This window comes from Equus quagga, chromosome 13 (genome assembly GCF_021613505.1).
Source record: "Equus quagga isolate Etosha38 chromosome 13, UCLA_HA_Equagga_1.0, whole genome shotgun sequence".
In the NCBI taxonomy this organism is placed as follows: domain Eukaryota; kingdom Metazoa; phylum Chordata; class Mammalia; order Perissodactyla; family Equidae; genus Equus; species Equus quagga.
The window spans coordinates 99,698,465-99,721,790 of record NC_060279.1 but is presented as its reverse complement, the minus strand read 5'-3'; the positions used below and the strand labels follow the sequence as shown (position 1 = coordinate 99,721,790).

Below are 23,326 nucleotides of genomic sequence, written 5' to 3'. Positions count from 1 at the left end.
ATAGCTTTCTTGGTTTTCGGTATAGCTTCTCAGTCAAGAGTTGACAAACTTTCTGCACAGGGCCAGATACTTAATATTTTAGGCTTTATGCTCACAGAGGCTCAGTTGTGATTACTCAACTTTGTTGTAGAGTGAAAGCAGTCACATGTAATACATAAACAAATAGATGTGGCTGAGTTCCAGTAAAACTTTATTTCCAAAAGCGGGCAGTGGGCCTACCAAATAGGAGCAGTTTAAAAGCCAAAATTTGCTATCTAATTTAGTGGATGCTAATAGGGATGGTTTAGTTTTTATAAAGAATAGGTATAGGCTGCAATTCTTTTTTAGTTGAGGTAACCTTGGTTTATAACATTATATAAATTTCAGATGTATGTTGTTATAATTCAGTTTCTGTGTAAATTACATCATGTTTACCACCCAAAGACTAATTACCATCCATTATCCATGTGCCCAGTGACCCCTTTTGCCCTCCTCCCTCCCCGCTTCCCCTCTGTAACCACCAATCTAATCTCTGTATCTATGTGTTTTACTGTTGTTGTTTTATCTTCTATTTATGAGTGAGATCATATGGTATTTGACTTTCTCCCTATGACTTATTTCACTTAGCATAATACCCTCAAGGTGCATCCATGTTGTCACAGATGGTGAGATTTCATCCTTTTTTATGGCTGAGTAGTATTCTATTGTGTATATATACCATATCTTCTTTATCCATTCATCCCTTGGTGGGGGCACTTACGTTGTTTCCAAGTCTTGGCTATTGTGGATAATGCCACAATGAACGTAGGGGTGCATATATCTTTACACATTTGTGCTTTCATGTTCTTTGGATAAATACCCAGCAGTGGAGTAGCTGGATCATATGGTAGCTCTATTAATTTTTTGAGGAAACGCCGTACTGTTTTGCATAGTGGCTGTACCAGTTAGCACTCCCACCAGCAGTGTATGAGGGTTCCCTTTTCTCCACATCCTCTCCAACACTTGTTATTTCTTGTCTTGTTAATTATAGCCATTCTGATGAGTGTGAGGTGATATCTCATTGTAGTTTTGATTTGCATTTCACTGGTAATTAGTGATGTTGAACATCTCTTCATGTGCCTGTTGGCTATCTGTATATCTTCTTTGGAAAAGTGTCTGTTCAGATCTTTTGCCCATTTTTTTAATTGTTGAGATGTAAGAATTCTTTATATATTTTGAATATTAACCCCTTATCAGATATATGGTTTGCAAATATCTTCTCCCAATTGTTAGGTTGGCTTTTCATTTTGTTGATAGTTTCCTTTGCTGTGCAGAAGCTTTTTAGTTTAATGTAGTGCCATTTGCTTATTTTTTCTATTGTTTCCCTTGCCTGGTCATACATGGTTTTTGGTGTTTTTTTGTTTTGTTTTGGTTTGGTTTGGTTTTTTTGCTGAGGAAGATTCGCCTTAACCTAACATCTGTTGCCAGTCTTCCTCTATTTTGTATGTGGGCTGCCACCACAGCATGGCCACTGACAAGTGGTGTAGGTCCATTCTCAGGAACCAAACATGGGCCACTGAAGTGAAGCGTGCTGAACTTAACCACTAGGCCACTGGAGCTGGCACAGAGACATGGTATTTGAAAGTATGCTGCTAAGAGCGATGTCAAAGAGCATACTGCCTATGTTTTCTTCTAGAAGTTTATGATTTAAGGTCTTACATTCAAGTCTTTAATCTATTTTGAATTAATTTTTGTGTATGGTGAAAGATAATGGTCTATTTTCATTCTTTTGCTTGTGGCTGTCCAGTTTTCCCAACACCATTTATTGAAGAGACTTTCCTTTCTCCATTGTATATTCTTGGCTCCCTTGTCGAAAATTAGCTGTCCATAGATGTTTGAGTTTATTTTTGGGCTCACAGTTCTGTTCTATTGATCTGTGTGTCTGTTTTTGTGCCAGTACTGTGCTGTTTTCATTACTATAGCTTTGTAAAGTATATTTTGGAATCAAAAAGTGTGATACTTCCAGCTTTGTTGTATATTCTCAGGATTCCTTTGGCTATTCAGGGTCTTTTGTTGTTCCATATAACTTTTAGAGTTCTTTGTTCTATTTCCGTGGAAAATGTCATTGGAGCTTTGATTGGGATTGCATTGAATCTGTAGATTGCTTTAGGAAGTACGGACATTTTAACTATGTTAATTCTTCCAATCTAAGAGCATGGAATGTCTTTCCATTTCTTTGTGTATTCTTTAATTTCTTTCAACAGTGTTTTATAGTTTTCAGTGTACAGGTCTTTCACCTCTTTGGTTAAATTCATTACCAGGTATTTTATTCTTTTTGTTGCAGTTGTAAATGGGATTATATTGTTTTTTGTTGTTGAGGAAGATTGTCCCTGAGCTAAGGTCTGTGCCAGTTTTCCTCTATTCTATATGTGGGATGGCACCATAACATGGCTTGATGAGTGGTGTCTAGGTCCGCACCTGGGATCTGAACTCACGAACCCTGGGCTGCCAAAGGGAGTGTGTGAACTCAACCACTATGCCACCAGGCCAGCCCTAGAGCTGTCCCTTTTTACTAATAATTTTCAGGAATTTAACCAAGGTGTCAGGGCTTTGCACTATGTGTGGGGCAGTGACCCATGCCTTTTTTTGTGAGCTCTTTTGTAAGTATTTGTATGTCCTTAATGAGTATGTGAAACGCATCTCCTCAAAGGAGGATGTCATCAATGTAATATCTTCCCTGTGCTCCTGGAAAAAAGTGGATCCAGTTCAGATCTTGCCTGTAAAGATCGGGTGTAATGGCGTGGCTACTGAGGTATCCATACATGGCCTGGTAAAGCTGTATCATTTTAGACCCTGATAAAGGAAATATTTAGGATGGGGATTTAGTAGACTGCCTCTGAAGGGGAGTTGAATTTTTAGACATGACGTCAAAATTGGATCAAGACAGCACTTGTGAAATATTTTATCACAGGCTTGTACTTCATGCCACACACAAAAATTTACTCAAAATGGACCACTGACCTAAACGTAAGAGGTAAAACTGTAAAACTCTTAGAAGAAAACGAAGGAGATCTCCATTACCTATATTAGGCAATGGTTTCTTTTATATGACACCAAAAGCACAAGCGATCAAAGGAAAGAATACCTAAATTGGACCTCATCAAAATTAAAAGCTTTTGAGCTTCAAAGGACACCATCAAGAAAGTGAGAATATAACACACAAAATGAGACCCAAAATGTGCAAATCATATGATCATTAAGGGAACTGTATCTTAGGATATATGAGGAATTACTACAGCTCAACAATAAAAAGACAAATAATCAAATTTTATAAATGAGCAAAGAATTTGAATGCACGTTTCTCCAAAGAAGATATACAGATGGCCAATAAGCACATAAAGATGTTCAAAATTATCAAGGAAACACAAATTAAAATCACAGTGACATACCATTTCAAATCCATTAGGATTATTGTAATCCAAAAGATGGCGAAGATGTGGAAAAATTGGAACTTTAATATATACATGTTTGGTGGAATTGTCAGATGATGCAGCTGCTTTAGAACAGTTTCGGAGTTCCTTAAAATGTTAAACAGAGTTACCATACGACAGCGGTTCCAGTCCTAGGTATATATATCTAAGAGAAATGAAATGTATGCCTACACAAAAACATATACCTGAATGTTCTTAGTAGCATTATTCATAGTACCAAAAGGTGAAAACAGTGCAAATGTCCCTCAGCTGATAATGGAAAAAAAAGGTGGTATATCCATACAATGGAACACTTTTTAGCAATATAAAGGAATGAAGTACTGATCATGTTACAGCATGGATGGACCTTGAAACGTTGTGCTATGTGAAGAAGCCAGTCACAGAAGACCACATATTGTATGATTTCATTTATACGAAATGTCTACCTAGAATAAGCAAACTTATAGATAGAAAAAGTAGATTAGTGGTTGCCAGGGTCTGGGAAAACGAGAGTGGGAAGTAATTGCTAATGGGTATGGAATTTTGTTTTCGGGGTGATGAAAATATTTTACAATTAGCTAGTGGTGATTGGTTGCACATCTCTGTGAATATACTAAAAGCCACTCACTTGTACTTTTAAAAGGATGAATTAATAGAATGTGAGTTATATGTCAATAAAACTGTTATAAGAAGAAACAAATAGGAGGAAGATGCTATAGCTGGTGGGGGCAGAGAATGCTGGTAGTGGTGGTTAAATTCACAGACCTATTTGCTGATCAAGTAAGAGTTAATGTGTATAAAGCTTCCGGCACATAGTGTGTGCTCTATGGAAATTATGTGTTGTACAGCCACTTTCTCAAGTCATCCCCAGCCTTACATTTAGAGGCAAAACGATATTAGGCAGGATAACTGGGAGATACTGCCTCCAGAATTCCTGAATTCAGGTGAGGCTATGATTCAATACAATGGGCAGTTATTTTCTGTTAGAGGATGCTTTGGACTTATTCCTTGGTGACTTGATGAGTCTTGTGTGACTTCATGTGGCCTGGGTGAAGCCTGTGCTTTGGACTCACAATTCTTCTTGCACCTGGAGTGTGGGAATGAGCCAGGAAAGCACCTGAGGTATTTAGTGTGTTGGGCCCAGGGGAAAGAGGCAGATCTTAGCTATGGGAAACATTTGTACCAGGAATTGGCCTACATGGGTACAGATCATTTCCAGGCCTGAGGGCCCCATCAGTGTCCTTGAGGTGGGTCCTGCGTGGATAAATTTGAATCAGGGTCCCCTAGGCCATGAAAGATGAACCACTCAGACTAGGTCAGAGAACCCCAACAACATCACAGGGATTGGGGACTGCTTTAGCTTGAATGAATTCTTCTACATCTGTGTTTTTGGGATTTGGGAAGGGATGAGATTGTTTAGACCTGCAAATCTTCTCAGAATATATGTTGGGATATGGAAGTGAACAGGTGCCATGAAAAGGGGAGGAAATATTTATCTTAACTTAGCTGTTTAGAAATAGGCCTGTTCTCATGGTTTGCCTTTTTTTCCCAGGACTCTGCACTTCTCCACGAGAAGAAGCCGGAGGAAGACTCAAAAGTTGGAGTTCTAAGCCATGCCCCATGTGAGTTGGTGTTTCCTTTTCCTCTCATCAAGTAGTCTTGTTTTCTAGGATATGAATATTCAATATGCTTGTCTCCACACACTCTCCCTCCCCAAGTATCTACTCTCCTTCTCACTCCCTTTCTAGTGAATGATGGGAATGAGTTCTAGGCCCTCCTCAACTGCCCCTCACTTCTCTACCAATATTTAGGGGTCCATTTGAAAATCAGGAAATGTGTTTGTGGAAAGAGTAGAACCTCTCCTGTCATAATGTGGTTTGATGAGATGGAACTACACGTGAAAAATTTGATCTTCCTCATTGGCCTGAATTTTCTGGTTGATTAAGATGGAAATCGGTATTAGCATCAGAATGTGGTGAGATCTCCTGCTCTGTGAAGCATTTAAGATTGGAAATGTGATCAAATGCAGGATTGAGAACAGAGAGATAGAGGATCATGTCAGGGAATACCTCAGAGATGAATACCAATGACAAGGTCCATTTTGAATTTGAATAGTATGTGTAGGTCAACGGCCACATCCATGTGAGTGTGGCTCATCTTTTCATCAGCTTTCTCTTGCTCAGAATAATCAGAAGTGTGCCTTGAGCAATGATGAGTGGTAGCATGATTAGCTAGATGAGTAAATGGTTGAGAATTTTAGAAACAGAATTGTGAAGGACATTATGAGGAGGAGTACAAACCACCACAAAGTAAGAGAGTGATTAGGATCAGAATATGGAACATTATGTAGACTATAAAAATGATGTCCATGAAAGGATTTCCCAGGATGTGGAAGAATATTATTGCTAAATTATTCTGAGACTTGACTTGGAAAGAAATTCTTAAATTGTATGTAGATCTTTTTTTCTTTTTCTAAGATAAACATTTTAAAAGATATTTTGCAATGTGCCCATTAGGTTTATTTTTTCTTTCTTTTTTCTCCCTCCGTCTTTCCATTCCTGCCTTCTTCCTTCTCTTTCTTTCCTTCTGTTGTTTTCAATTCTTTCAAGAGAAAAGAGGAGGAAGGAACTTGTAATTGATTTGAGAATTTGCATGATTTGTTTTTGAAATTAAGAATTGAAAAATTGAAATTTTGAAGTTGAGAATTTACATGAGAATTTGCTTACACGCATTACTTCATTTAATCAGAAAACTCCACTCACTTGCCTTTTGTTCATTCCCGTAGCTGTTCTCAAGAGGCTGTGATAGAGTAATAGGAATGGTCAGGAACTCTTCAGGTGCTCTGCATTTGTCACACTCACTTCCTTTCCATTACCTCCCCACATTGCAAGCTTCCAACTTCAACGTATTTGCTCACTGTTTTGGCCGCTTTATGTAATACTTCTCTCCTCCTCTCATAACTTCTGAAAAATATTGCTTTATTTTGCCGTTTCAGAGGTTGGTGTTGTTCAGGGACGTGGCTGTGGACTTCTCTCAGGAGGAGTGGGCGTGCCTGGACTCGGAACAGAAGGATCTGTACAGAGATGTGATGCTGGAGAACTACAGCAACCTGGTCTCACTCGGTAAGTTTGTCTGCTCCCAATCATTCGACTGCAGTTTTTGTGAAATTTGGGAAATGTTTCAATTGCCTAGCTGAATTTCAGACCACTAGTCCCAAATAAATTAATTGTGCCTTATAGACTTTAAAGTGCACAGCTCCATTGGGTAACTTTATCTCCTCTATTCGTCAGATATCCTTCCTCTGAACCTCTCTGTAGTTGACCTTCTAGCTTGATGGAAAATCGACTCAGTTTTAATTCTGGATAAGCAGAGCGCAACCATATCCATTTCCATTCCTATCAGCAGGATTTTCCAGTTCTAAGGCAGACGTGCTGTCCTTATTGGAGCAAGGGAAAGAGCCCTGGAAGGTTGTGCAGGATGTGGCAAGAAGTCAGAGCTCAGGTGAGTAAGAGATGGTCAGGCAAGTGGAGGCCATTATGGGTAGAGTCAAATTGCTTAATAAATTGGCCACGCCTTTGAGTTATTAGCTGGAAAGTTCTCCACAAAGACCTAACCAAGGCCTGTGGGGTAAAAGCCTGAGCCATGGGGGGCAGAACTGGTTTAGTATCAGTGACCAAAGGAAGCCTCTTCTTCACCCCATTTACCACTTCCCTGCTTTTCTTTCATTTTCCCTTGTATTTTCAGACAGGGATTAGCCCTCCTTCTTTTCCAGTGATAACCATTTTACCTATATTTTTGATCCACTGAAACCTGTATAAGAGTCTTTATCCAACAGATATTTTTTAAATGCCCTCTATATTCTCAGTATTGAGAATGTAGTAGTGAACATGAAAAGTTCCCTATCCTGTTGATCTTTCCTGGCAGAAGAGATAGTAACAAATAGGAATATACGAGGAGTGATAAATGTTACGAAGCAAAACAAAAGGCATAGAGAATAAAGGATGAGTTCGTGGAGGTGTTCTTATAGAGAGGGCGGTTGAGGATGGCTCTCTGAGGTGCTGACATGGGAGGAAAGCTATGAATAAAGTGCTGGAGTAAGCCGTACAGATTCTGGGAGAAGAGCATTTAAGGCAGAGGGACTAGCAATTGCAAAGGGACTGAGGTAGGAATGAGTTAGATGCTTATGAGGATCAGCAGATAAACAAGTGTGGCTAGGGTGAGTGAGAGAGAACAGAAGTAGTTGAAAATGAGGTCAGAGGGGCGGTGAGGCTAGATCACGTGGGACTTGTAGGCTGTGATGAAGCATTGGCGTTACAGTTAAAGTGTGATGGGATGGTTGGATGATTTCCAGCGGCGGAGTGATGTGCTGAAACTTGTTCTTTTTGAAGAACACTCTGGATACTGTATAGAAATTAAACTGAGAGCAAGAGTGAAGCAGGAAAACCAGTTGGAAAGCCATTTTTTTAGTCCAGATTAGAGATAATGGTGGCTTGGATGAGGGCAGTAGAAGTGAAGGTGTCATGAAGGGGTCAGATTCTGATCAGATTTTATAGATAGAGCCTCTTGCTGATTAATTGGAAGTGGTGTATGAAAAAAGAGAAATCCAGGACAACTTCTTATATTTATGCCTGAGCAACTGGATATCCTTTTGTTGGTTAGGGAAGACAAGTGTTCAAGAGTTGTGTTTTGGACATGATACTTTAGAGATATCTGTTAGAAATGGGAAGCAATAACGAAATGACCTAGGAAGAAATAATGTAAATAGTATTTAAACCTTAGGCTTGGAAGAAATCATTTACGAAGTTAGAGTAGTTAGAAAAGAGAAGGACTCTAATGTATCTGCAATTTGGCCAGAAAAAAGGAGAAGGTCCAGCAAAGGAGATGAGAAGGAATAGCCAGTGAGCTAGTAGGAAAATAAAGAAAATGTGATATCTCAGAAGCCAAGTTGAAAAAGTTATTTAAGAAGGGCAGGGTCTTTCATATCTGAGAACGTGAGTAAGTTGGGGACTGAGAATTGAGCATTGGCTTTGGTAATGAGGGAAAAGAAAGCTGTAGATTAGTTCAGATAGAAGAGAAGAGAGGAAAATGGGAGATAATGTAGCATAAGGTATGATCAGAAGAATGGGAGTTACATAGACCAGACTTTCAGCTCCAGCTTTTGTCTTAAGGAAATTACTTTACCAGACTTGAGCCCCCTCATTTCCTCATAGTTTAAAAGGAAAAACACACCCAAGTGACAAGATTGTTGAGAAGATTTGGAATACTAAATGCAAGTACATTACATTAAGCTCTCAATAAGAGATAATTTTTATGGAATAAAAATTACTAGAAATGGGAAAATTGCGTGTCTGCTGCATTTTGAAGTATGGACTGAAGATTTCAAAATAGAAGCTGGTAGAATAGCTCCAGTCAGAAAGCTAGATGACATCGTAGGGGCCACTCTCTGCTGTGACTGCCCTGCAATCAGATCCTTCCTGCTGATTCTTCTCCTAACTGAATATCTCTTGATTCTGTGTGCTCTCGCCACATCCCATAGTATTTCTCATCTGGCTACTACAGTAGCCTTCTAACTAGTCTTTACACAACAGCCAGAAGAATGTTTTTTAAAAGTATAAACCAGATTGCATAATGATAAAATGCAAACTGGAAGGCCTTGCATTATCTGTCTTCTGCAGGCCTCTACACCCCGACCTTAGCCACAGTAGACTTCGTTCATTACCTCAGACACCTCTAGTATCTGTGTATCTGGTATCTGTGCCCTTCCACCTTTGGCATTCGCCCTGGCTGCGTACCCTACTCCCCTGACTAACTGCAGTGCTTCTTCAGGTCTAACCTACATATCGTTACATCCTGAGAAGTCTTTCCTGACCCCACTCTTAATAATAACCCATTAGGTTTTCTTACAGTAATTTCCAAGCTATGATTCTATAATCCTTTCCCTAGTAAGACTCACTTCTTTGGCTGCAACACTGCACATTGCTGTCGGTAGAGGAGATCTGCTGAGCCCTGTGTGCTCCTGCTTTATGTGAGCCTTCAAAACCTCACATGCTTTTGATGAGATCTGCCCCTGACAGTCCTCAGCACTGCTCAGCAGAATTTACAAGAGGTAAGATCACTTCCTGTACTAACGTGGTGGTGTCTTACCACTAGAACTGTCTTAAGCAACCAATTGCCATTAGCAAAATTATCCACCTTCCCCTAAGAGATTATTTAAGACTAAGCCCAATTTGTCCTACATCTTTGATTACCTCACTCAAGCCCAGAAGTCCAAGCTTCTAGGACACCAGTCATCGCTGAACTCTTATCATCATACAAATCTGTATACATATCTCCTAATCAGACTTAATTCCACACCTTTTCCTAACACCCAATGCCATTCCACCACGCTGTTTGAAACTCTCTAAGAAATATCCTCCCTTATCATCAGGCTCTTTGTATATTCCTTTCACCTTTTGGCTTAAAGTGAACACTTAGCTGGGCCATAGATATACAGCTTTCCCTTGGAGCACTTGATAGTGGTTGTTTTGTCTTTCCCCACAATCCCTTATTTTGCCTCATCAAAGCCCTTAGCTCCTTTAGAGCAGCTCAAAGACTGAACCACCCACTGTGCCTTCTTGTCCTGTTGTCTGCCAATTCCTTCTCCTTGAATAGATTGAACATCAAAACACTTGGCCACTGACTTTTTCTCCTCCACTACATCTGTCACCATTGTTGGTGACTTCAACATCCTTATAATAATACATCTCGATTCCTTAACCTCATTTCAAGTGGTCTTTCTCCTCCAAATTCCTTCACTTAACTCACTGTCGTAAGTGATACATAAAACCTTTAAATTACCAGTCCCAAATCTCTGTCAGACACTCTCTCTCAGGGCTACTTCCTAACTTTCCAGCTACCTTATTCTTGTACCATGACTTCAACCCACATGTTGTAATGTCTTCCATATTGAAAAAAAGTTGTGCTTGATGTCACATTTTCTGCTCCGTTACTCCGGTCTCCTTCATAGCCTTGAATTATCTATACTTTCTCTCCTCGCAGTTTCTTTCCTTTTAGTTGCAGTTATAGCCATTGCTAAGCGCCTTTTCTCTTCTTCCCCTGACAGTTTTATGGCATACCCAAGAAAATGCTTTGTTTTTTATTAGATCACAACACATTTCATACTTTAGACGTAGAATAACCTCTCCAATCCCCAGTTTATGCCAGACTCCTTCAACAGTCTGGTTCTGTCTTAGTCGAATTCTTTGTGTGGATTGCCATCTCTTCACTTCTTGTTCTGCTACCGCTCTGGGCCAACTTATCAGCTAAAGGAGAGGAATACAAGCATCAGGTGCCAAGTTTGCTCTGGACTCTACAGAGAACAGTAGGAGAGTCCAGGGTTTTTACTTAGAGAATTTTCATTTAGAGAGTATTACTAACATTTAGAATGAGAAAACTGTACCAACCACATGATTTTTAAAAATTTATTTTCATAGTGAAATATACATGCAAGTACATAAAATATGTACAGTTTGATGAAATCATGACAAGAAATAGAACATTACCAGCACTCCAGAAACACACTATGAATGTATATATTTATTACCTATGTATATATTTCTAAATAGTGTTATTTAATTTTTTTTTGCTTAGGACTTTAGATGAATGATGTTGTATGTATTCTTATGTATTCTTTTGTGTCTTGCTTCTTTCACTCAGTGTTACATTTGTGAGAGTCATCCGTATTGGTAGCTCTAGTTCATTCATTTTTGTAAGAATTCCATTGTTTGAATATACCAAAATTAACTCTTGATTTTTAATTCTCAGACTACTCTTGGTTAAAATTTGGGTCATTTCTGATTTTGACTGTTATAAATAATGATGCCATAAATGTCATGAGACATATTTACTCATATACCTGAGCGTGGGATATACATATAACCTATGTAGGGATATCTACCTAGAGGTAAAACTGCTGTGTCAGAAGGTATGTGTATCTTTGATTTTACTAGATAATGCCAAACTGTCTTCCAAAGTAATGTCCCAATGTGTACATTCCTCTTGACAGTGTATGAGAATCTGGTTGCTCCACGTTCTTGACCACACATAATATTGTCAGATTTTTTAAATTTTTGCCAATCCTAGTGGATGTGTATTTGTGTCTCATTGAAGTTTTATTTCCATCTCCCTTATTACTAATGAGTTTGGGCTCTTTTTAATATATTTATTGGCTATTTGAACTTTTGTAGATTCCTGTTCAAGTTTTTGGGTTATTTTTCTATTGGGTTGTTAATCTTTCTCTTTCTGACAGGGTGGATTCTTTATGTTATACATACTGGTCCCTTCTTAATTATTTATCTTTCAAATATCTTCTCCCACTCAATTTTTCTGGACTCTTTTGACAAATAAAAGTTCTGAATTTTATACGGTGGAATTTATCAATCTTTTCCTTTATGATGGATATTTTTTGTGACTTATTAAAAAAATAATCCTTCTTTACCTTGAATGCATGAATATATTCTACATCATTATAATTTTATAAAAGCATTTTAATTTTGCCTTTCACATTTAGGTTTTTATTTCACCTAATGTTGATTTCTCTCATGGTGTTTGAAATAGGCGTCCAGTTTTTTGTAGTTGTCTTGGCAAGATTAATTGTAAAGTCCATTTTCTCCCCACTGATCTAAAGTGCTGCTTCTATCAAATATAATTTTCATTTTATTTTCTTTAAAGATTCGCACCTGAGTTAACAGCTGTTGCCAATCTTCTTTTTTTTTTTTCTGCTTTTTCTCCCCAAATTCCCCCAGTACATAGTTGTATGTTCTAGTTGTGAGTGCCTCTGGCTGTGCTATGTAGGACGCCGCCTCAGCATGGCCTGACAAGCGGTGCCATGTCCGCACCCAGGATCTGAACCAGTGAAACCCCGGGGCACCAAAGCAGAGCACACAAACTTAACCACTTGGCTGTGGGGCCGGCCCCTAATTTTCATTTTTATGTGGGCATGTTTCTGGACTTTCCATATTTTAGCCATGTGCTAATGCCACATTGTTGTAATTATCTGTATTTTTGATGCATCCTGCTACCTAGCAAATATTCTTACCTTCTCCTTTTTCTTTAAGAATGTCATGACTTCATGGTCCTGTGTTCTTCTAATTAGCTTGACAGCCGTCTCCCCTTAAATGTGTTAGGATTTTATTAAGATTGCATTGAATCTACAAATCATTGTGGGAGAGAATTCACATGTTTACAATACTGAGTTTTCTCAATGTGTTTCTGAATAATGTTTTCATATGTTCTCTCAATAATGTTTCATAAACATTGTATCTCTTTCCATACATGTAGGCTTTATTTATGTTTCTTGTTAAGGATTTAAATTATTCTTCATGCAGGTCTTTTACATCTTTTAGATTTATTCCTAGATAATATTTATTTTTATGCTATTATAAATGGTATTTATTTTTTTAAAATTTTCTATTCCATTTCTTTTTTCATTTGTCACATGGATAAGGGAATAGAATTTATATTTGCATATATATTTTATATCCCAAAACCTCATTTAATTCTCTTATTAATTTATCTATACTTTCTTTGGGATTTTCTAAGGGCTAAATCATATCATCTTTGAATAATGATGGATTTTTTTCTTCCTTTCTGAATTTTATTTTTCTTGGTTTATTGCACTGTCTGGGAACTGCTGGAGAGTTCTCCAGGATACCTTTGACAGGGGCACTAATCCCATTTATGAGGGTTCCATTCTCATGACCTACTTACATCCAAAGGCCCCACCTAGTAGTACAGTCACATCAGAGTTTGGGATTTCAACGTGAATTTTGGGAGGATATTCATTCAGTCCATTGCACCTATGTATACCATCTTCAAACAGAAAAAGTCAAAGACAAAATCTTGAAAGAAGCCATGGGGGGGGAAACACTTTACCTCCAGAGGAACAAGGACAAGAATTACATCAGACTTATTCAGAAACCAAGCAAGCAAGAAGAGAGTAGAATGAAATATTTGAAGTATTAAAAGAAAAAAACCCACCAATCTAAAATTCTGTATCCATCAAAATTATCCTTCAAAAGTGAAGGAGAAATAAAGACTTTCTCAGAAAACAAAAACTAAAGAAATTTGTTGCTGGTAGACCTGCCTTGCAAGAAATGTTGAAATTTCTTCAGGGAGAAGGAAAATGATATAACTCAGAACCTTGGATATACATGGACAGAGAGTAATAGACAAGAAATAAATGAAGGTGAAATAAAATATTTTATTTTTCTAACTCAATCAAATAACACTTTGTTCAAAATAATAGTAGCAACAATATATTTGATAATTATACCTTATGCATAAGTGAAATGAATGAATGCAGTGTTGTACAGAAGGAAGAATGAGGAATGCTATTAAAAGGTACCTGCACTATCTGTGAAGCAGTGTATTGTTATTTGAAAGTGGACTTGGTTTGGTTGTAAATATATATTGAAAACTCTAGAATTGATATGCTAAGACAGGAGAGAAAAATTGAATGATAAAATACTCAAGTAAAACCAGGGAGGATGTAAGAGTGGAAGACAAAAGCAAAACAAAACAAAGAACAAGGTTAACAAATAGAAAATAGTTATAAATATGGTAGATAATTAATCCAACTATATCAATAGTCAATTTAAATGTGAATAGTCTAAATATACCAGTTGAACAAAAGAGCCTGTCAATGTCGATTAAAAAAAAAAGACCCAAAACTATATGTTTTCACCAAGAAACCGATTATGAATATGAAGACACACATAGATTAAAAATAAAGGGATGGCAAAAGATGTACTATGCTTATACAAATCAAGAGGAAGCTGGAGTAACTATATTAATTTCAGACAAAGCACACTTCAGAGCGAGGAAAAATTATCTGGGATAAGAGAGGAATTATGTAATGATGAAGCAGTCAGTTCTCTAAGAAAATGTAATAATCTTTAATGTTTATGTGATTAATAACAAAGTGTCAAAATACATCGAGCAAAAACAGATTTTTTTTGGCTTCAAAGAGAAATAGATTGATTAATGCACTTATTATAGTTGGACCCTTCAACACCACTCATCAGTGATTGACAGATCTAACAGGCAGAAAATCAGTAAGGATATAGTTCAGTTAAACAGCATCACCAATCAAGTGGATCTAATTGACATCTCTAGCGCACTTCATCTAACAAAAGCAGATACACATTCTTCTCAATCTCACATGGAACATTCACCAAGATAGACCTCATTGTGGGTCATAAAGCCCACCTTAACAAGTTTAAAAGAACAGAAGTCATACAAACAATCCTCTCAGATCGTAATAGAATTAAACTAGAAATTAATAACAGACAGCTGGAAAATCCCCCAATACTAAGAGATTAAACAACACACTTCTAAATAACATGGATCCCAGAAGAAGTCTCAAGAGAAATAAAAAAATATTTTAAATGAAAGGAAAGTGAAAATACAGCATCAAAATTTGTGGGATGCTGTGAAAGCAATGCTTAGAGGGAAATTTACAGCATTAAATGCATATTAGAAAAGAAGAAAGATTTAAAATCAATGATGTAAGCTTCCACTGTAGGAAACTAAAAAAGAAAAGCAAATTATATTGCAAGTAAGCAAAGGAAAAGAAATAACTAACATTAGAGAAGAAGGCGCTGAAATTGAAAACAGGAAGAGTAGATAAAATCAATGAAATCAAAAGAAAGTTCTTTGAAAAGATCAATAATATTAATAATCCACTAGTAGAGCTAACTAAAAAAAAATGTATGGGAGAGAGGAAGTTACTAATATCAGAAATGAAAGAGGGGCTATCCTTACTGATCCCATGGACATTAGAAAGATAATAAATGAATGTAGTGAACAACTCTTAGCCCACAAATTTGATAACTTAGATGAGATGGACCAATTCCTTAAAAGGCACAATCTACCAAAACTCACGCAAGGAGAAATAGATTACCAAAACATGCCTAGATCTATTAGAGAAATTGAGTCAATGATTAATTATCTTCCAAAACAGAACGCAGCAGGCCCATATTGTCTCACAGCTGAAGTATACCAGACATTTAAGGAACAAATGATACCAATTCTCTGCAATCTGTTCCAGAAAATAGAAACAGAGGGAACACTTGCTGACTCATTTTATGAGGCCAGCATTACCTAACACAGGTATTACAAGAAAGGAAAACTACAGGGGCCGGCCCCGTGGCCAAGTGGTTAAGTTTGCACGCTCTGCTGCAGCAGCCCAGGGTTTTGCTGGTTCAGATCCTGGGCTTGGACGTGGCACCGCTCGTCAGGCCACGTTGAGGCAGTGTCCCACATGCCACAACTAGAAGGACTCACAACTAAGATATACAACTGTGTACCAGGGGAGATTAGGGGAGACAAAGCAGAAAGAAAAAAAAAAAAAAAGATTGGCAACAGTTGTTAGCTCAGGTGCCAATCTTTAAAAAAAAAAGAAAAGGGGAAAACTACAGACAAATATCTCTCATGAATGTAGATGGAAAATCCTCCAACAAAAGTGAAATGCAACAATGTTTTAAAAGAATTCTACACCATGACCAGATGGAATTCATTCCACTTATGCAAGGCTGGTTCATTATTTGAAAATCAGTTAATGTAATCCATCATGTTAACACACTAAAGAAGAAAAAGCATATGATCATATCAGTAGATGCAGAAATAGACTTTTACAAACTGAACACCTATTCATGATGAAACCTTTCACAAACTAGTAATAGAAGGAAACTTCCTCAACTAGAAAAAGAATATCTATGGGGGAAAAAAAAAACCCTACAGAGAGGATCCTGGGAAGTTGGCAGAGTAGGAAGCCTCAGGAATCTGTCTCCCCACCTAGATAACAATCACACTGGCAGAATCTGATATAACTATTTTGGGAATCTTTCAGCTTCCAGGGGAAGACTTGGATGGTAAATTGTGGTTAATTTCTGTTCTTAGCATAGTAGCAACTGTTCATCCCCCAGCCACATGATAGGCAGCTGTGCACATGTTCTTGGAGCAGCTTGCACACATCTTGGGAGAGCCAGAGTGTACAAAAAGAACCCTAGCTCCCAAATATTGGGATCTGTGCTCTGATTGCTGATTGCTGGTGTTGGTCACAGAGGTGCAGAGAGGGAGTGGCCGTTGTTGTTGGACTTTCCCTGATTGCTGCAAGCCCTTCCCCTTAAGGCTGAAGTGCTTTCCAGGGGAATTAAAGGGCCAGTGCTCTCTTTTTCCTCACATTCATTTTTCTGTTTTTCCCATTTTGGGAACCAGAAATTAAAGATTAGGGACATTCAAAAATGACTGCATATAGGGGGAAAATTAGAAAGTGACCATGCATGCCCAGAGAAGAGCTCAGAAAAGACCTGAGAGGACCTTAAGTTTCCACCTTAGGCTGATCCTTAATACAGACACAGCCCACAACAATGAAAACAGTAGCAAAAATCAGCAAACCTTGGGGAAGGGTGAGAATCTGATTTCCAGTTACCACATTATTAGATTCCAATGTCCAGTGTTCAACAAAAAAGTCAGAAAACATAAAGAAACAGAAAAGTATGGCCCATTCAAAAGAAAAAAGATAAATCAACAGAAACTCTTCCTGAAACCTGATTATACTAGACAAAGACTTTAGAACACCTGTCTTAAAGATGCTCAAACAATTAAAGGAAGATGTGGAGAAAGACAAGAAAATGATATATGAACAAAATGGAAATATCCATAAAGAATTAGAAAACCTATAAAGAAACCAAGAAGAAATTCTGGAGCTGAAAAGTACAATAACTCAAATGAAAAATTCACCAGAGGGATTCAAAGAGATTTGAGCAGGGCAGAAGAATCAGCCAACTTTAAGATAGGCCAATGGAAATTATTGACTCTGAGTAACAGAAAGAAAAAAATTCACAGAAAATGAACAGACCCTAAAGGACCTGTGGGACACCACCAGGCGGCCAAATATTTGCATTGTGAGAGTTGTAGAAGGAGAAGAGAAAGAGACAGACTATTTGAAGAAGTAATGGCTGAAAAGTTCCCAAATTTGCTAGGAGACATAAATGTAAACATACAAGAAGCTCACCAAACTGTAAGTAGGACAAACTCAAAGAGACCCACACCAAGATGCATTATAGTCAAACTTTAAAAAACCAAGGACAAAGAGAGAGTCTTGAAAGCAGCAAGAAAGGAGCAAATCATTACACACAAGGCATCCTCAATAAGATTATCAGATTTCTCATCAGAAACTTTAGAGGTCAGAAGGCAGTGGGCAGAGTGCTAGAAGATAACAGCTGTCAACCAAGAATCCTATATCTGACAAAACTCTCCTTTAAAAGTGAGGGAGAAGTTAATAAGACTTTTTCAAGTAAAAGCTGAGTGAGCTTGTGACCACTATACCTGCTCTGCAAGAAATCCTTAAGGGAGTCCTGCAAGGTGAAATGGAAGGACACTAAACAGTAATGAAGCTGTATGGAGAAATACAAAACTCAATAAAGGTAAATACGTGGGCAATTATAAAAGCTAGTATTATTGTAACTGCACTTTTTGTTTTCTGTATGATTTAAGAGACTAATACAGTTAAAGAAAAAAAAATTAGTCTACAACCTAGTAGTATTGTAACTTTGATTTGTAACTCCAAATCTTGTATTCTACATAATTTAAGAGCCTAATGCATTTAAAAGGATTATTAGTGTATGTTTTGGGGCACAAGATGTATGAAGATGAAATTTTGTGACATCAACAATCAAAGAGGGTGGGGACTGAGATGTCAAGAAGTCTAGTTTTCGTATGTTATTGAAATTAAGCTGGTATAAATTCACATTAGAGTGTTATAACTTGAGGATGTTAAACGCATTCTCTTTGGTAATCACAAAGAAAATAGCTAAAGGATATACACAAAAGGAAATGAGAAACAAATTTAAACATTTCTCTAATTTCTCTAAAAGAAACGAAAAGAACAAGATGACAACAGTAATGCAGGAAATGAGGGACAAGAAAACTATAATGCATATAGAAAACAGCCAAGTGTCAGAAATAAGTCTCTTCTTATCAGTAATTACTTTAAATGTAAAGAGATTAAACTCTCCAAACACAGATTGGCCAAGCTCTCCAAAGGACAGAGATTGGCAGAATGGATAAAAATATAATCAAACTGTATACTGTCTATAAGAGACTGACCTTATAGCCAAAGACACAAATATATTGGAAGTAAAAGGATAGAAAAAAGATAAGTGCAAAACTGTAGGGCTCCGACTTCCTGATTTCAAAACTACCTGACTTCAAGCCTTCCTATAAAACTACAGTGATCAAGACAATTGGTATTGTTGAAAGAGTAAACACATCAGTGGAATTAGAGAGCCCAGAAATAAACTCACAGAGATATACGCAACTAATCTTTGACAAGTGAGCGAAGGTAATCCAATGGAGAAAGGATAGTCTTTTCAACAAACATTGCTGGAACAACTGGACATCCACATACGAAAAAAAGAAAGAATCTGGACACTGACCTTACACCTTGCACAGAAATTAACTCAAAATTGGTTGTTGTCTTAATGTAAAATGCAAAATTACAGAACTCCTAAAAGTTAACAGAGAAGAAAATCTAGGTAACCTTTGGTTGGGAATGAGTTTTTCTATAGAACACCAAAAACACAAAAAGCATAATCATGAACAAAAATAGTTAAAAGTTCATCTTCGTTAAAATTAAGAACTTCTGCTGTGTGAAAGACAGTTATGAGAATGAAAAGAAAAGCGACAGGTTGGGGGGAAAATCTTTTTTTTTTTTTTAAGATTTTATTTTTCCTTTTTCTCCCCAAAGCCCCCTGGTACATAGTTGTGTATTTTTAGTTGTGGGTCCTTCTAGTTGTGGTATGTGGGCTGCCCCCTCAGCATGGTTTGATGAGCAGTGCCATGTCCATGCCCAGGATCTGAACTGGCAAAACCCCAGGCCACCAAAGCTGAGCGCACAAACTTAACCACTCAGCCACGGGGCCAGCCCCAATAATAAGCCCACTAATAATCCTTTATAAAACAGATCCAGTGAGGGGCTGGCCCCGTGGCCGAGTGGTTAAGTTCGCGCGCTCCGCTGCAGGCGGCCCAGTGTTTCGTTAGTTCGAATCCTGGGCGCGGACATGGCACTGCTCATCAGACCACGCTGAGGCAGCGTCCCACATGCCACAACTAGAAGAACCCACAACGAAGAATACACAACTATGTACCGGGGGGCTTTGGGGAGAAAAAGGAAAAAATAAAATCTTTAAAAAAAAAAAAAAAACAGATCCAGTGAGAAGATGGTGGCGCAGGGGGACGCTGAACTCACCTCCTTCTGTGAACGCAACAAATTTACAACTACTCTTGGAACAATTACCCCTGAGAGAGAACTGAAAACTGGAAAAAAGAAACTCCCATGCATCTCGCCCAGTGGTGTAGTGGTTAAGTTTGAAGACTCCACTTCAGCAGCCTGAGGTTTGTGAGTTCCAATCCCTGGTGCAGACCTACACACTGGTCATCAAGTCATGCTGTGGCAGCATCCCACATACAAAATAGAGGAAGATAGCCACAGATGTTAGCTCAGGGCCAATCTTCGTCTCACACACAAAAAAGAACCCCCATGACAAGGGGCAGTGCACACTGAGGTGGAAGAGGCAGAAATTCCTTTCTGGAGAGAGAAATACCACCTTTTAGGTGCAGCACTTCATGGCTGGCCAGGAGCAATCCTAAGGTATGAAGCCTTCCCTGGAGGAGAGAGGGATCTGAGCTGGGGAGCATTACCACAATAAGCAGCTTTTGGACTCAGCACAACCAAGACAAGTGTCATAATATCTGGCTATTAACTACAATAGGGAACAACCCCAGAAAAACCAACAGACATAAGGGGATAAAAAGCCTGCTCTTAAAGGGCCCATGCCCAAATTAACCCATTTCAGAAAGCAATGTAAAATCACCAGAAAGAAAGGAGCACAGTCATTTGGTGAAAAGAGACTCACTTGATAGGCTTTGTGCACATCTCAGTGAGAGGTGAGACCTCACCAGGCTGGGACCACTTCCCCAAGGACTGAGATATTGGTGGCAGCTATTATTGTGACCCAGTTCAGGCATGCTGACACAGATGCTGGCAGATGCTATTGGAGTTCTTCCCCTGGCCTGGTAGACCAGGGGTCTACCCCACTCACCACAGCATTGATTTAAACCAGCTCAGCCTGGGCAGGCAGCCTGCCCTAGGGACTGACCCCACACAACAGCAAGCCCTTGGGCAACTTGTGGACCCATATAGCCAGGGTTCCTGGAACCTCTACAGCTAAGCAAGTGGCTCCGACTCTGTGGGACAGGGCATGCATGAGAGACAGGCCTGTGTTGATGGAATGTGTGTGGCCTCTGCAGCAGGGTAACATGGTCTGCTTCACTGGGTTGGGGTATGCGCATGGGGCAGGACTGGGTTGACGAGGTGTGTGGCCCTGCAGGTGGTGGGGCTTGGCAGCTGCAGCAGACTTGTGTTTCTCAAACAGCCACATAGAGGATTGGCCCCACCTTCCAAAACCTGAAACAATTGGGTGCTCCCATGCCTGAGGCTGGCCCCACCCAGCTGCAATCCTGAGAGAGCTGACAAAGGCCTTACAGGCTGGAGGCCTACAGCAATTGTAAGCCCCTGAGCCTAGCAAGCAGCCACTCTGGGGGCCTACTCACTTAATAGAAAAACTGCAATAGGAATATGCTATTAGACCTTGCTGCCAACTGTGCTGGGGCTCCCCATGCCTGATAAAGTGACTAAAGGGACCATAGCAGCTACATGCAGCTGAGCATTTCAACCAGCTGGCCAGGGGGACAGCCTAACCTCCCCAGGAACCTACAACAAGTGCAACCCTGCCACAACGGAAAGACACACACAGCCCACACAGGGGACACTCCTGGAATATTTGGAACTGATGATGAGAGGAAGCAGACTGCTGGGCCTCATAACGCATGTCTTACTAAGGCCACCTGTCCAAGATTGGGAGGTGTTGCTTACCTACCTTAATACATAGGTATAAGCACAGAAAAAGAGGCAATATGAGGAGACAAAGGAGTACATTCCAAGTAAGGGAACAGGACAAAACTACCAAAAAACTAAGCAAAACAGATAAACAATCTACCTGACAGTACAAACTAATAGTCATAAGGATGCTCACTGATCCTGGGAGATGAATGGATGAACTCAGTGAAAACTTCAACAAAGAATTGGAAAATATAAAAAGAACCAATTAGAAATGAATAATTCAGTACTGCAAGTGAAAAATTCACTAGAGGGACTCAATAGTGGAGTAGATAATACAGAAGAATGGATCAGTGAGCTGGATGAAAGACTAGAGAAAATGACCCAAGCTGAATAGATAAAAGAAAAAAGAATTTAAAAGAACAAAGAGAGTCTAAGGGAACTCTGGGACATCAAGTGCACTAACATCTGCATTATAGGCATCCCAGAAGGAAAAGAGAGAGACAAAGGGAGAATCTACTTGAAGAAATAATAGCTGAAAACTTTCCTAACCTGAGGAAGGAAACAGATGTCTAGATACAGGAAACACAGCACTAAATAAGATAAACCCAAAGAGGCCCACACCATGACACAGTATAATTAAATTGTCAAGAATCAAAGATAAAGAGAGAATCCTAAAAGCTGCAAGAGAGAGGAAACAAGTTACATACAAAGGAAACCCTATAAGGCTATCAGCTGCCTTCTCAGCAGAAACCTTATAGGCCAGAAGGGTGTGGCACAATATATTTAAAGTACTGAAAGGAAGAAACGTACAGCCAAGATTGCTCTACCCAGCAAGGTTATCATTCAGAATGGAAAGACATATAAAGAGTTTCCCAGACAAGCAAAAACTAAACGAGTTTATCACCAAGAAACTAGCCTTACCAGAAATGCTAAAGGGACTTAAGTGGAAAAAAGAAGACCACTAGGGAATCAGAAAATTGTCCCTAACCACCCCCCCTCCAAATAAAATCACTGGTAAAGGCAACTCTACAGTAAAGGTAGCAGATTAATCACCTATGCAGCTAATATGAAGGTCAAAAGACAAAAGTACTGAAATTATCTGTTTCTCTGATAAGAGGGCAATGGAAACACACACACAAAAGAGGTTAGGTATGATAGCAAGAAGATAAAATGTGGGAGGAGGTGAGTAAAAGAGTAGAGCTTTTAGCAAGAGGTCAAACAAAAGAGACCATCAACTTAATATAGATTGCTATAAATGTAGGTTATTATATATGAACCTCATGGTAATCACAAACCAGAACCCTGTAATAAATACACAAAAAAAATAAGAGAAAGGAACCCAAAATAATACTAAAGAAAGCCATCAGACCACAAGGGAAGAGAGCAAGAGAAGAAGAAACGAATAGAGAACTACTAAAACACCCAGAGAAAAAGTAAGAAAATATCAACAAGTACATTCTTATCAATAGCCACTTTAAATGTCAATGGAATAAATGCTTCAATCAAAAGGCATAAAGTGGCTGATTGGATTAAAAAACAAGACCCATATTTATGCTGCATACATGAGACACACTTCAGACTTAAAGGTACTCACAAATTCAAAGTGAAGGGATGGAAAAAGATACTCCCTGCAAATGGCAATGAAAAGAAAGCAATACTTAAATGAGGTAAAATAGACTTTAAAACAAAAACTGTAACGAGACAAAGAAGGTCACTACATAATGATAAAGGGAACAATCCAACAAGAGGATATAAGTCTTGCAAATATCTATGCACCCAACACAGGAGCACCTAAGTATATAAAGCAATTATTAACAGACATAAAAGGAGAAATAGACAGTAACATAATAATAGTAGGGGACTTTAACACTTCACTTACACCAATGGATAGATCATTCAAACAGATGATCAATAAGGAAACATTGGGCTTAAATGACACATTAGACCAGATGGA

At 38.6% G+C, this 23,326-nt stretch overlaps 1 protein-coding gene across 6 annotated transcripts in view; it reads left to right on the top strand.

Annotated features, from left to right (window-relative positions):
* LOC124249789 (zinc finger protein 345-like) overlaps positions 1 to 23,326 on the top strand; it is a 36,750-nt gene that overhangs the window by 3,041 nt on the left and 10,383 nt on the right. For 4 of the 6 annotated variants that reach the window (XM_046681150.1, XM_046681148.1, XM_046681151.1 and 1 more), the window contains 3 exons: positions 4,981 to 5,050; positions 6,424 to 6,550; positions 6,831 to 6,929. In XM_046681150.1, coding sequence (XP_046537106.1) covers positions 5,042 to 5,050; positions 6,424 to 6,550; positions 6,831 to 6,929 — 235 coding nt within the window. In that variant the 5' untranslated portion in view covers positions 4,981 to 5,041. Of the gene's footprint in view, positions 1 to 4,980; positions 5,051 to 6,423; positions 6,551 to 6,830; positions 6,930 to 9,371; positions 9,535 to 23,326 lie in introns of those variants that run through there. The other 2 variants (XM_046681152.1, XM_046681153.1) reach the window with 2 other exon arrangements.